Source organism: Perca flavescens, chromosome 14, assembly GCF_004354835.1.
Source record: "Perca flavescens isolate YP-PL-M2 chromosome 14, PFLA_1.0, whole genome shotgun sequence".
Classification (NCBI taxonomy): domain Eukaryota; kingdom Metazoa; phylum Chordata; class Actinopteri; order Perciformes; family Percidae; genus Perca; species Perca flavescens.
This window is the reverse complement of record NC_041344.1, coordinates 860,314-873,628: the sequence shown is the minus strand read 5'-3', so window position 1 is coordinate 873,628 and position 13,315 is coordinate 860,314. Positions and strand designations below refer to the sequence as shown.

At 41.9% G+C, this 13,315-nt stretch overlaps 2 protein-coding genes across 2 annotated transcripts in view; both read left to right on the top strand.

Moving 5' to 3' along the window:
- Window positions 1–3,552: 3,552 nt before the first annotated feature.
- The window catches only part of LOC114568719 (uncharacterized), a 32,740-nt gene continuing 22,977 nt past the window's right edge, over window positions 3,553–13,315 (top strand). The window contains exon 1 of the mRNA XM_028598370.1: window positions 3,553–3,959. Within this exon, the coding sequence (XP_028454171.1) occupies window positions 3,834–3,959 (126 nt within the window). The 5' untranslated portion in view covers window positions 3,553–3,833. The remainder of the gene's footprint in view (window positions 3,960–13,315) is intronic.
- LOC114568720 (oocyte zinc finger protein XlCOF6.1-like) overlaps window positions 12,453–13,315 on the top strand; it is a 1,660-nt gene continuing 797 nt past the window's right edge. Inside the window, exon 1 of the mRNA XM_028598372.1 lies at window positions 12,453–13,315. This exon is cut by the window's right edge and continues 797 nt beyond it. Within this exon, the coding sequence (XP_028454173.1) occupies window positions 12,525–13,315 (791 nt within the window). The 5' untranslated portion in view covers window positions 12,453–12,524.

Below are 13,315 nucleotides of genomic sequence, written 5' to 3'. Positions count from 1 at the left end.
CATTAGATTCTCTTCACCTGTTAATGAAAATCAGAGTCAGAGCTGCAACAAAACAAAACTTTTATTAAAATCAATCCATATGTAAGCATTTTTTGACAGTTAACTCCAAAAAGAAAATAACAATTGAAGCTTAAACTGTACAAAAGATTGCCTTTTTTTCAGTCTTAATCTCAAAATGCACCTTAATTGTTCAAAAGTATTGGTATCGGCGATACTGGCCCTGTATTTACTTGGTATCGGATCGATCGTAAATTTTGCAGAAGATAGAGTTCTAGTGTCTGTCCCCTAGATGGTCCTAACTGACCATCTAATGAGCCACAGATCAGCAAACATCAATGTGCTGCTGTTAGTGAGTGCAGTGAGCCATTTAACCCAGATTTATTTATGATATTAGTGAGCCTTGAGCTACAAACACACGCTCACTTTATTGTCTCTTATGCTCCCTTGCATAGTGGCACATTCTTACCTGCACTTCTGTCATGTTTGTTTGATATCTGTTTAATGCTTTTTTGCACTTTTCCATTTGCACAAACTGTATGCGGATTCTGTACTACAATCAGTATTTATATTTGATCTCTATTTTTTTGTAGACTCTTTATTGTATTTTGTATGTTTATATTTTGCGTAATTAATTCTAACTCTATGTTGTCTTGCACGTTTTATGCCCTTGTTTTGGCCTGGCCTCTTTGCAAATGAGAATTTGTTCTCAATCGGCTTACCTGGTTGAATAAAGGTTAAATAAAATAACATTAAGAAACATTATACAGGCTATCTATGTAAGTACCCTTAAGCATGATCTTATAGGCTACTTAAAATGTGTAAATATGACAAATCAACTGGCCTATAAAAAAACATACATATAAAATCGGCATTTGTAAAACATGATTATAGATCATCAGTTATAGAAAGCATATACTAAAGCCAGAAGCAGCCGATGTGGGATCTTTAACCCTTACAATTTCCACATCAACATTTCTCCATTGATTTTTAGCCCTATTAGGTTACGTTTTCAATTTACTGGTTTTAAAAAGCTGCTCATTTGTGTTGGAAACTAGTAAAAAACCCAAACTGTCTTACGTTTATGCAGTGGGGTCCCAACTTCATCTAGCTGCCTCCTATTTTAAAAAAATAGCTGTGGTATAATGGCACAATGGGATGTGCTGCTGACTCGCACTTATAAGTTCTAATTCAATGAATTAATGTTTGGTTTTTTATTTATTTACATTTAAAAGGGCTGAAAAGCTCTTCTAGGTAAACTTGTTTACTCAAAACAGGCTCCAAAAACAAATAGGTGTATTACGGTATATAAAAATATAAAATGTTATAGAGATAATGTTAGACGTTGACAGGCAGTAAGTAAGCAAGTTAAGTCACATGTGTCAAACTCAAGGCCCGCGGGCCAAATCCGTCCCCTTGCAGATTAAGATCCGGCCCGTATATCAATTTGGGTTCACAATACATTTTGGCCCGCCTAGTTGTGCGCCAAACCAAAAACACTGGTAAGTATTTTTTTAAATGCAATTACGTGTCATTCAACGCAGAATATGTCAGATTTGCCGACTCTGAGACTCAGGAATTCCCCCAGAATCAGAGAGTTCTCACGTTCAGGCTGTGAAACAGGTTGTTGTTAAAAAAATATCATTGTTTTGCTTGATTTGCTAAATTCTAAAAAATTTTGATGACTTTTGTAAGGCAAGGCAAGGCAAGGCAGCTTTATTTATATAGCACATTTCAACAACAGGGCAATTCAAACTGCTTTACATAAAACATTAAAGAGCAGTTAGAAAAACAATTAAAAACAATAATAAACAAATTAAAAACATTAAAAGACAAGAATAAAATTGATAGTGCAGTATAAGAATAAAAGTTACAGTGCAGTATAAGAAATTAAACTTAATAAAATAGATTATTTAAAGAAAAGCAACATCAAAAAGATAGGTCTTTAGCTTAGATTTAAAAGAACTGAGAGTTGCAGCGGACCTACAGGTTTCTGGGAGTTTGTTCCAGATATGTGGAGCATAAAAACTGAACGCTGCTTCCCCCTGTTTAGTTCTGACTCTGGGGACAACAAGTAGACCTGTCCCAGACCACCTGAGAGGTCTGGGTGGGTCATAATGTAGTAACAGATCAGAAATGTATTTTGGCCCTAAACCGTTTAGTGATTTATAAACCAGTAAAAGTATTTTGAAATCAATTCTTTGAGGCACTGGAAGCCAGTGTAGAGACTTCAGTACTGGAGTGATGTGATCCACTTTCTTGGTTTTAGTGAGGACTCGAGCAGCAGCGTTGTAGGGCTTCATGTCAACAAAAACGCGACAAAAAGCGTACAAAAATGTCGGAAAAAGCAACGTCTTTACAAAAAGGTGACAAATGTCCGAGAAAGCCACAAAAAAGTCTGAACAAAAACAAATAAACTGTACATGTCTGGCCCATGGTGTGATTCTCTTTTTCCAGTGTGGCCCTTAGTGAAAATGAGTTTGACACCCCTGAAGTAAGTAAAGTTTATTTACAGTATATATCACTTGGACAGAGTCACTGGAGAAAAGCCACGTACCAGTCTGCTTCCATCCTCCAACCATCATCCCAGTCCCAAAGGAAACAAGGATCACAGGACTAAATGACCACAGACCTGTCGCCCTGACCTCTGTGGTTATGAACTCTTTTGAGCGCCTTGTTCTGGCTCACCTCAAATCCCTCAGGGACCCCCCTGCAGTTTGCCTATAGAGCCAACAGGTCTGTAGACAACGCAGTCAACATGGCTCTTCATTTCATCCTCAGGATCCTGTTTGTGGACTTCAGCTCTGCCTTCAACACCATCCTCTCTGCTCTGCTGCAGGCGAGTCTGTGCTGCGTTAGCCCCAATTTCCACCAACTGCGGAGGGTCTGCGGATCCGCTCCGGAAAGGCTGCAGAGTCAATAGGTTTCCATTAAAGTCAATGTGTGTATTTTCTGGTAAAGTACTTGTTACTTAAGTGATGAGTAATATTTCAGTAAGATCCTGAAAATGAAGTTCGTCATGTATGTACATTAATTGAAAGGGCTGAACTACAGTTCCTTAAATCAATCGCCATTGACCCCCATGTTAAAAAAAATCTAAACATGTTTACAGCCTGGTACAAGAAAACGGTTTTGGTCTCTACAGCTAATGTCACCCAGACAAGGCATTTTTAATTCAAGCAAGTATCCTGTAACATAAACACATATCTGGCCTTCAGGTAAAAATTCACCCGAAAAATTATTGTTTTAATTGTGGACAGACCTCCTGCCTTGATAGACACACATGTAATACAAACAGTACACACACAGTAATACACAGTACACACACAGTACAGCGGCCAATGCAGTATCTATGTTTATCTATCAATGGTACAAGGTAACTTGAATTGTCAAGACATTTATTTTTTACTAATTAAAAATAGTTACTGCTTTAAATGCATACTTACTGTTTGACAAAGATAAAGTTATTTAAAATGGGAATAATGAAAGATTATGTTTATGAGTTTATGGGCTTTTATTTTGAAGGTTACCCACCAAGTTGCAGCCAAACCGGATGTTACATTTGAGCAATATGGCTACAAACGTGAGTAGAAACAGTAGGGTCGTTTTGGTGTGTTTGTGAGCTCCAGCAGAGCCTCTATATGTCCGGATAATCCTGTCTGAACGGACTTCTGTGCCGCTCATCTTTTTCTGAATGTTTACCTCTCACTCATCTCCCGGGAGCCACGGAGCTGTTGAAGTTAGCTTAGCACGCTAGTAGCTTAGCATCGGTGCAAACAAAGCGCTAGACTAAAGATAGTTTTGCGTGTTGAAAAGGTTTCTGTGATAGTGTGAAGATGTCTAAAGTCCGGATGCTGAGAGCGATGGTGAAGCAGCGACTAACCGCGGCTGCTGAAGAGATATTAGGGCTGTTTGAAGCAACGATAGCAGAGTACGAGGAGGAACTCTGTCGTTCAAGAGAGGAGAACGAGGGACAACGGGAGCGAATGGACGCCGTTTTCATCGCAACAGGAGAGCGGCTGTATTCGGATCTTTACGGTAAGTGAACGGCGCTGAAACGGTTAAGTGTTTCTGTTGTTTGGGACTTTATTTCGCTTCTTTTCTCACATCTAACAAACATCTGTTACTGTAAACAACCTCTCACACTGTTTACTGCAGTGGTGTAGTCTAATTTATTGTTGTGGGTGTACTTTACTGTATATTGGCCATAATCTGCCTTTGGGGGATCATAGGGGAGGGGGGGATGTTTTGAGCATCAACAACTTAATTTCCTGTATTTTGATACACTTTTTTTATGCACCAATTTACAATGGAAATACTTTAATTTGAAGAAAAACACAGGTGACAATTCAAAATATAATAGAAAGTATGTTGTTACGTGTCATTGGGCAATTTTAAGTGGGGATTAGAGGTGGGCGATATATCGTTTAGACGATAATATCCAAATTGTTGTCTGGACGAAATGCAAAATTGGGATATCGAATATTTCATAATTTGTACAATCCGACCCCCCAAACATGAAAAGAGCTGAAGGAAGTTAAAGAGAAAACAAATGACGCACACTATAACCTTCTAAACAATTATATGTAGCGATTTTAATACTGTAGGGGTTTGTTTGACTGTATTTTTTGTACAAAATCACGATCGTCCCGCACGAGAGTAAGCTGCTACTTCTTACCTGTGTGTTATGAGGTGATCGCGCTGCACTTTGTTCACTATGGTTAGCAGTGAAGCAAACTTGTGCTAACGTTAGCATCGGGGGCTATGTAGACGGCAGTGTGCTGTTTTCATAGTAAATAAAATGGTCAGTATATTACCGACAGGGCTCCAGGTCAGGTGAGCCGTGCTGGGCAACGATCCTGCAGTTGGTACTCCATTCATTGTGCAAAAAAATGCAGTACTCCGCCTCTGGTCGTGCCGGAGTTATTTTCTCCTTCTGCCGGTAGATAGCTAGCTCGGCGTGCTAGCGCCGACAACAACCTGGAGGGCTCGATCAGGCTATATCCTCCGGGATGTTATGAGCCGCCTGGAAGGCTCTCGTAACGGCTGTGTTGTATCGTGGTCCTGTATTGATTAGTTCAGTGTGGCTGTACGTACTTGTATAAATATACACCGACAGGAGAGGCGCTGCACGGTCGCGCGCCGCCATCTTTGTTGACATGAGTGAACGTCATAACACACAGGTAAGAACTAGTAGCAGCTTACTCTCGTGCGGGACGATCGTGATTTTGTACAAAAAATACAGTCAAACAAACCCCTACAGTATTAAAATCGCTACATATAATTGTTTAGAAGGTTATAGTGTGCGTTATTTGTTTTCTCTTTAACTTCCTTCAGCTCTTTTCATTTTTGGGGGGTCGGATTGTACAAATTATGAAATATTCGATATCCCAATTTTGCATATCGTCCAGACAACAATTTGGATATTATCGTCTAAACCAGTGGTTCTCAACCTTTTTTGTGCCAGCGCCCCCCTATCCATTATCAGGGTCCCTGACGCTTCCATAAGAAAGTTTTAAAACACCAAACACAAGCCCTGAACTGCCCGCGAGTTTATGGAACAGCTAAATGTTTGCCAAACAACAAAGCACAGTCAATCTCTCTCGCACGTCTCTTTTCTTTCTCTCTTTCTCCGTGAAATGAAGTTGCATTCAGGTACAGTAGGAAACGTTGTGTTTAATAAACCATCTGACGAAAAACTGTTACTGTGAAATATAAAGTCTACTTGTGCTACATTGGGGGGGGTTAAAGAATACAACAGGACGTCGCGGAGATTGCTTTTTTCTTCTTATCTGAACTAGGGCTGTAGCGATACACTAATCTTACGATACACGATATTCAGCTCACGATACGATATATACCACGATATTCAGCCAACGATACGATTTGATACGATTCGGTATATTTCGATACACTTACATCATTTTCTGAAAGATTTAACGGGGACCGAGTGATTTTGGTGACATCTTGTGAGTGTTCCATTTACTTGGATTTAATTAATTGAACTGAAAACGTCAATTACACATTATATGTCTCTGACTGGACAGAGAGTCTACAGCAGGGATCATCAACTACATTTTTTTCAGAATTTTTCTAAGCACTCTGGCGGCCGGACTTTCAAATAAAGAAAATAAAATGAATTTACACCTAATACGCCTATTCTTGTTTGAAATTTTCACTTTCTTACTGAATTAATGCTACTATTTTTTAACATGTATTAGTGTGAGCAAACTCCTAAAACACATGGAAACTCCCTAATATCTCAGATTAGGAGGCAGTTCACTGAGGAGTGATAGTTAAAGTCTGTGATTATGGAAACATTATTGTAGTATGCAGCATCCTGATTGGTGGAAAATGCTCGCAGAAAGGCTGTTGTCAGGTAAACATGTCACTGTCAAAGAGGCTGAAGCAAAAAGTTGACGTGGAAAAGCCAGAAGCCCAGCTTTAATGATGAATGGACTGATAAGCAGGCTATTTACTCGTCACGTATGCCTCATTTGCAATGAAACGATGTTGTTGCAATATAATACAACCATCATCATCATCATCATCACTCGAACATAACGATCGCGTCATTCACGTGCATATTAAGTAGCTCCAGATGGTCCGCTCTAGCGGAGAGTTTGGTTTGTTCAGCCAGCAGTGAGGTTTACAAGAATTTGTCAAAATTTCCAGATTCCCGGCAACCTAAGATAAACAGTTAGACTACAAACCGACAGCTTTTGTTTTAGCTTGTTTGTAAAAATTCGCTATTTGTAGAGTAGAGCTGTGTTAGCGTAGAGCTGTGTTAGCGTAAAACTGCGCGGTGGACTGAGCAGACTGAAATATCGCTTTCTACATGTTGATGCCGGTCTACACAAAGTATTGACTTTCTACTCACGAAGGTTTAATTGGAGCCTATTTACAGAAAAGAGACCAGCGTGAGTTCATCTGCCCCAGCCGCCGATGGTAACTCTGTATCGTTCCCAGTCAGGTGCTGCGTGTTTTAACCTTCAACGCACACACACACACACATCTCGGCTCAGCTGTGTGTGTGTTTTAACGCACACACATCTCGGCTCAGCCGTGTGTGTGGAGCTCAGGCATCGCTGTAGGCTAGAGAATCCCGGCATGTGAATAGAGATGTAAATACAGGGGGCTGGGTTTTTGCTCTAAATGCTTGAAATGATAAATAACAGAACGCATTTTTTCCTCTTTACATTTTGTGAGTTCCTGATTACTCTGCGGGCCAGACTAAAAGCTTTGGCGGCGGGCCAGTTGACGTCGGCTGCTCTACAGCGACACTAGCGGCTGGCTTACCAAATCGCTCTTCCTGCAACGGGGGTAAACACGGGGGATTTGAATAGGACTTATGAATCGATACTCGCGGCATAAAAATCGATACTTTCTTGGGGGAAAAATATCGATTTTATATCGCAGAATCGATAAAATTGCTCCGCCTTAATCTGAACGCAGCTTCACGTAGTAGCTACAGAGCTCATTTAAGACGATGCTCTGATGTCCCGTTTCAATGAAGGCAGCACGGAGCTGCGCCAAACAAAGCTGACAGAAGCACAGAGAAGTTAGGATACCCGTCTCGTCCAGTCGCAGTGATGTAAACTGGCAGCTTTTAATGTTGCAGACTACTTATTCTTTAGTAGTTTAAGTGTAAACATGTATTGTTATTGTGAATCTTTGGTTTAAACTAGCTTTCTAACAAACGCCCCCCAACGGCACCTCAACGCCCCCCTTTCCAAAATATTGCTTCCTACGCCCCCCATCATCTTCTGAACGCCCCCTGTTGAGAAACACTGGTCTAAACAATACATATCGCCCACCTCTACGTGCAACCAATTAAGCCACGATGAGCGGATCACAAATCAAGCTGCGCTTTTTCGGTTATCCTGGATTTCTCCATTCTACTTTTGTTCAACAGGCCCATGGTGTGTACTACATCTGGATTTCAAGATAAAAGTAACATTTGATTTCTGTAGTGGTTTGAGCGATACGTCGAAGTGGCCGCCATTTCAGGACGGACATGTTGCGCCTTGTTTTGCAATTTTGTCTGTCCGGGTAGTAGGTTTATCCACAATTAATCCTACGTGGTGATAAGTCTGAGGTTATTTGCGAGGTGTCTGCCAGCCAGTTTATGTTATGTTAGTAAGCAAACTTTAGCACAACTGCCCACAAAGTACTGCTTGCCGACAAAGTGCTAATTTCAAAACGTTCCCGACATATAGACCCTTTACAAATGGATAACCCCGTCATTGTAACCACAATATGTCAGTGAACTAGCATTTTGCTACTCCCCACAGTAGGCTGCTTGAAACACCAACCATCAACACACAGGACGAGTTGACCAATCACAGTCCTTGCACTCTGCGTCGCCTCAACGCAAAGGGGGGGGGGGAGGGTCTGTGGGATACGCTGTCAATTCGATGCAGAAGTATGAATCAGCCTTAACGGTGTGCTTATTTTGGATGCGAAAGAAATTCCAAACTAAGCCAGTGTTTCATACAGTATGATAAATAAATAACTATTTACATGTTATGGCAGTTACACACCAACCAGATGGCCGACCATCAGCAGAAAAGCCAGTCGGACTGATCAGTCTCCTTGAGTTGGTCCAAAAAGTGCCTTAGAACACACCAAAGAGACGAGACGTAATACGTCTCCATAACAGCAGGCGGCACTTATCTGTATTGTTGCCCAAAAAATGAAAACCGGCAGCTGATTGGACCAACGCGTCACATGGGGTTGTTTTCTCCGGAAGTTCAAAGCCAGACTGTCATGGCGGCTCGTTCAGAATACGATCTCATATTGGACTAAAATAGTTCATCGAAAAGTGTTTCTGAAAACATTTGATGAGAGAAATCGGCCGTGCAAGTTGCTGAATCGGTCTTCATTTCAGATCAACAAAGGTCAGTTTAAAAGATTTTCCTCAGATTTTGAGAGACTCTAGTCACGCTCATTCCCCTCGCCATTTCGGTGTGAGTCCCGACTGCCCTGTCTCCGACTGAACATGTCAGGTCGGCCAAAATAAAGGCCGACGGCCCCTCAGACGGAAGACGGCACGGAACACGCCGAACAGACTCGAGTCACAGACCTCGCCAGATTGTCCGACGGCCGATTATCGGCTCTGGGTTAGGGTGTCGGCGCCTTAAAACACACCAGACTAGAAGATGAAACGGATGTGTAGCTGTGTTTTGTCAACTAAATGTGGTTGGTTTGTCAAATAAAATGTACGGTTCAGCAGAAACCCATACTACGATCCTAACAGAAAGTTCAATGTTACCATAAGTCCCAACCATGTGCTCACATAAAGTTAACAGACTGATTCTAAATTCTATTTCTTTCCACTGAAACCCTACGCTTGCACTACGCTGGTCGACGGGAAGCTGTTTACGTAGGTGGACCGTTGAATGCAGTAGGCTGTGAGAAAGTGAAAATGGAACTGGTGAGCAGAAAAAGTGTTGTTTGGCGGTACTTTCAGTCAAAAGACGGCAATTTTGTGTGGCCGTTTAGCTCAGTTGGTAGCGCACATATGCAGAGGTTTGTTCGTCGACGCAGAAGGTCCAGGGTTTGAAGCCGACCTATGACAGTTTTCCTGCATGTCTTCCCCCCCTCTCTCATGTCTCAGCTTTCCTGTCCAATAAAGGCAGAAATGCCCAAAATTATAAAAGTTTAGCAACATCTCGGAAGTCACAGAACTCTCCATCTGATTCCGATTTCCCTTTCTCTCTCTCTCTCTCTCCGCCAGTGGCTCCATCTACGGAGGTGAAGGCGGTTGCAGGAGGCGGAGGTGATGGAGGAGCCCCGCTGCGGAGCTGCAGATACAGCAGGAGACTCAACAACTCGGGCAGAACAAGTGTTGTTTGGCAGTACTTCGAGTCAAAAGAAGGCGATTCAAGTCGAGCTACATGTTCAATTTGCAATGCCGATTTTTCTCGCGGTGGCAAGGACCCTAAACAACACACAACATCGCCGCTGTTAAGACATTTGCGTATAAAACATCCGAAAGAATACGAGTTGTTCATGAAGGACTCTACAGACACCAGCCAAAATGCAGCAACTTCAGGTAAATAAAATGAAAAATACACTGCGGTGGACGTTGTTTACGTCATTAATGTGTTTTACTGTGTTAATGGACTGAGGATGGGAGTAGGTTGCGGTATTTGGATTTGGCAGAATTTTTTTTGGCCAAAAAATCAGGGGCTCAAGTTGGTAGCCTACAGCTACCTCACTGAATCCATTGCAACGTTGTACTTTTTGTCTACATTCCCGGAGCATTATGGGAACTCTAGTTTTACAACTTAAAGCATGACTATCCCCAAACAGAAGTAAGTTGTTGGTTGGTGCATTTGTCTCTAGTTTTATCTGAAGAGCGCCACAGTGTCTGACTTTGAAAACCCCTGACTAGGGGAGCTGAGGTCATGACATCACTTCCTGTCTGCCCTCTGTTCCTCTTGCTCCTGTAACTGAACACAATCTTTCATTCAGCATTTCTTTCATCGGACTTTCAGAGAAATTGAAATCAAAACAATTAAAGAGCCCCTATTTCACTCTTTTTCAGCATCGTATTTGTATTATCGGGGTCTACAAGATGAGGTTTAGATTCTCTGAAGTTCAAAAAACACATTATCTTTTTCACACTGCCCGTTGCTGCAGCATCCCTCTCTCAAACACTCTGTTTGGGCTCTTGTCCCCCCTACCCAAAAAGCCCAGTCTGCTCTGATTGCCCGGTTGGCCCACTCATTTGTGATTGGTGAACCACTTATGGCATGTTCACACCAAGGCGTTTCAAGTGAATGCAAAGACGCGAGTGGCGCGGTCAGACTCATTTGTGCCACACCGCAAATTTGGGTGAGTTGAAATATTTGCACTCCTGCGAGATATTCACATGGAGATGAGTAGCAAAAGCCAATCGGTGTTTAGAAAAAAGCTTTCTTTGGGAAAAGTACGCGGGGAAGTTTGACTACCTGATGCCTGTACTACGAAGCAAGATCAACATGCCCTGGATTTATTTCAGTTATACGGTATCTCACAAAAGTGAGTACACCCCTCACATTTAAGTAAATATTTCATTATATTTTTTAATGGGACAACCCTGAAGAAATTACACTTTGCTACAATGTGAAGTATTAAGTGTACAGCTTGTATAACAGTGTAAATGTGCTGTCCCCTCAAAATACGTCTAAACCGCTGGCAACAAAAGTGAGTAAACCTATGTTAAATTCCCATAGAGGCAGGCAGATTTTTATTTTGAAAGGCCAGTTATTTCATGGATAGAGGATACTATGCATCCTGATAAAGTTCCCTTGGCCTTTTGGAACTCAAATAGACCCACATCATCACATACCCTTCACCATACCTAGAGATTGGCATGGTTTTATGTCGGTTAGCCTAATAGCTAGTTTGATTTGCATTGAGAAATGATTTTATGGAAAGTACCCCATGACAATCTCAAGGTATGGGTGTGTGATGATGTGGGGGTATGGTGAAGGGTATGTGATGATGTTGGGGGGCTATTTTAATTCCAAAGGCCAAGGGAACTTTATCAGGATGCATAGTATCCTGAATCCATGAAATAACTGGCCTTTAAAAATAAAAATCTTCCTGCCTCTATGGGAATTTAAGATAGGGGTTTAGACATTAATGGCTGTGTGTTGAGTTATTTTGAGGGGACAGCACATTTACACTGTTATACAAGCTGTACACTTAATACTTTACATTGTAGCAAAGTGTAATTTCTTAAGTGTTTTCCCATTAAAAGATATAATGAAATATTTACTAAAATGTGAGATATATATATAAATTTTCTCCTCCAGTCACACACTTTGCTGCTTAAACGTTTAGTTCAAATAACGTTATGTAATGCTAGCAACCAGCTGTTGTCATTGCTACAATGCTACTACTGAAACCAATGTATAAAAACTCACCAGGAATACCAACTGTCTGGTCAATCTTTTAATTTGCACTGAATTTTTAAATAGTGTGTGTGTATACACAGGATAATATATTGGAGGCACATTCACGAGTCTTCCCTCTCATTGGCTACCCCTCTCCAAAAGTTGATTCGGAGTCAACTTTGGGAGAGCGGTGAACATCAGGGGCACTTTGGCCGCCGTCAGCAGACTTCACTCATACCGCTGTTCTCATAGGCAATGGTTTAAAATGCTCAGCTCTGCCGTTATTTTAGCTGCCAGTGGAATGTCAGCGTTACACCAATAGATAGCATGAAGTCACAGTTTTCCTCAATGTGTGTTTCAGTGCTTCCTGCAGACGTCCAGCGGGTGTTGGTGGTTAAAGAAGAGGTTCCCCCTGAGCAGCAGGAGTGGAGCTCCAGTGTGGACCAGGAGGACACAAAGCCCCCCCCACACATTAAAGAGGAACAGGAGGAACTGTGGAGCAGTCAGGAGGGAGAGCAGCTTCCAGGGCTGGAGGAGGCTGATATCGAGCTCCTGTTCACTCCTGTCCCTGTGAAGAGTGAAGAAGATGATGGAGAGGAAGCTCAGTCCTCACAGCTTCAACAAAGACAAACTGAACACATGGGAACAGAAGATGATGGAGAGGACTGTGGAGGAGCAGAACCAGACAGGAACGCACATCCAGACCATATTTTACAACCGGCTGCTCATGACCAGGCTTTGCACTCTGAACCTGAGGCTGATAACAGTGGAGATTGGGACGAGACCAAAGAACATCAGCCAGGTTTAAACCCTCTGCAAAATGGTGATGTTGCTGTCAGTGATTCCAGATGCAGTGCTGCTAAGAAAAAATTTAGCTGCTCTGAGTGTGGGAAAAGATTTAGCAAAAAGAAACATCTGGAGGATCACATTAGAATCCACACAGGAGAGAAACCATTCAGTTGCTCAGTCTGTAAGAGTTCTTTTAAACAGAGTGGAGGTTTACATGCACACATGAGAATCCACACAGGAGAGAAAACGATCAGTTGCTCAGTCTGCAAGAAATGTTTTAAACGGAGGGAAAGTTTGAAGACACACATGATAATCCACACCGGAGAAAAAACATTCGGCTGCTCAGTCTGTAAGAAAAGTTTTAAACGGAGGGAAAGTTTGACGGCACACGTGAGAATCCACACAGGAGAAAAACCTTTGTTTTGTTGTTCGCTTTGTGATAAAGGATATATGTGCAGGTCAAGTCTTAAGTCGCACATGATAACTCACACAGGAGAAACGCCATTCAGTTGCTCAGTCTGTGAGAAATCCTTTGCGTGGAGTGGACTTTTACAGAGACACATGCAAATCCACACAGAAGACCCCCCTTTCAGCTGCTCAGACTGTGGTAAAGGATTTTTCTGCAAGTCAAATATGAAGAA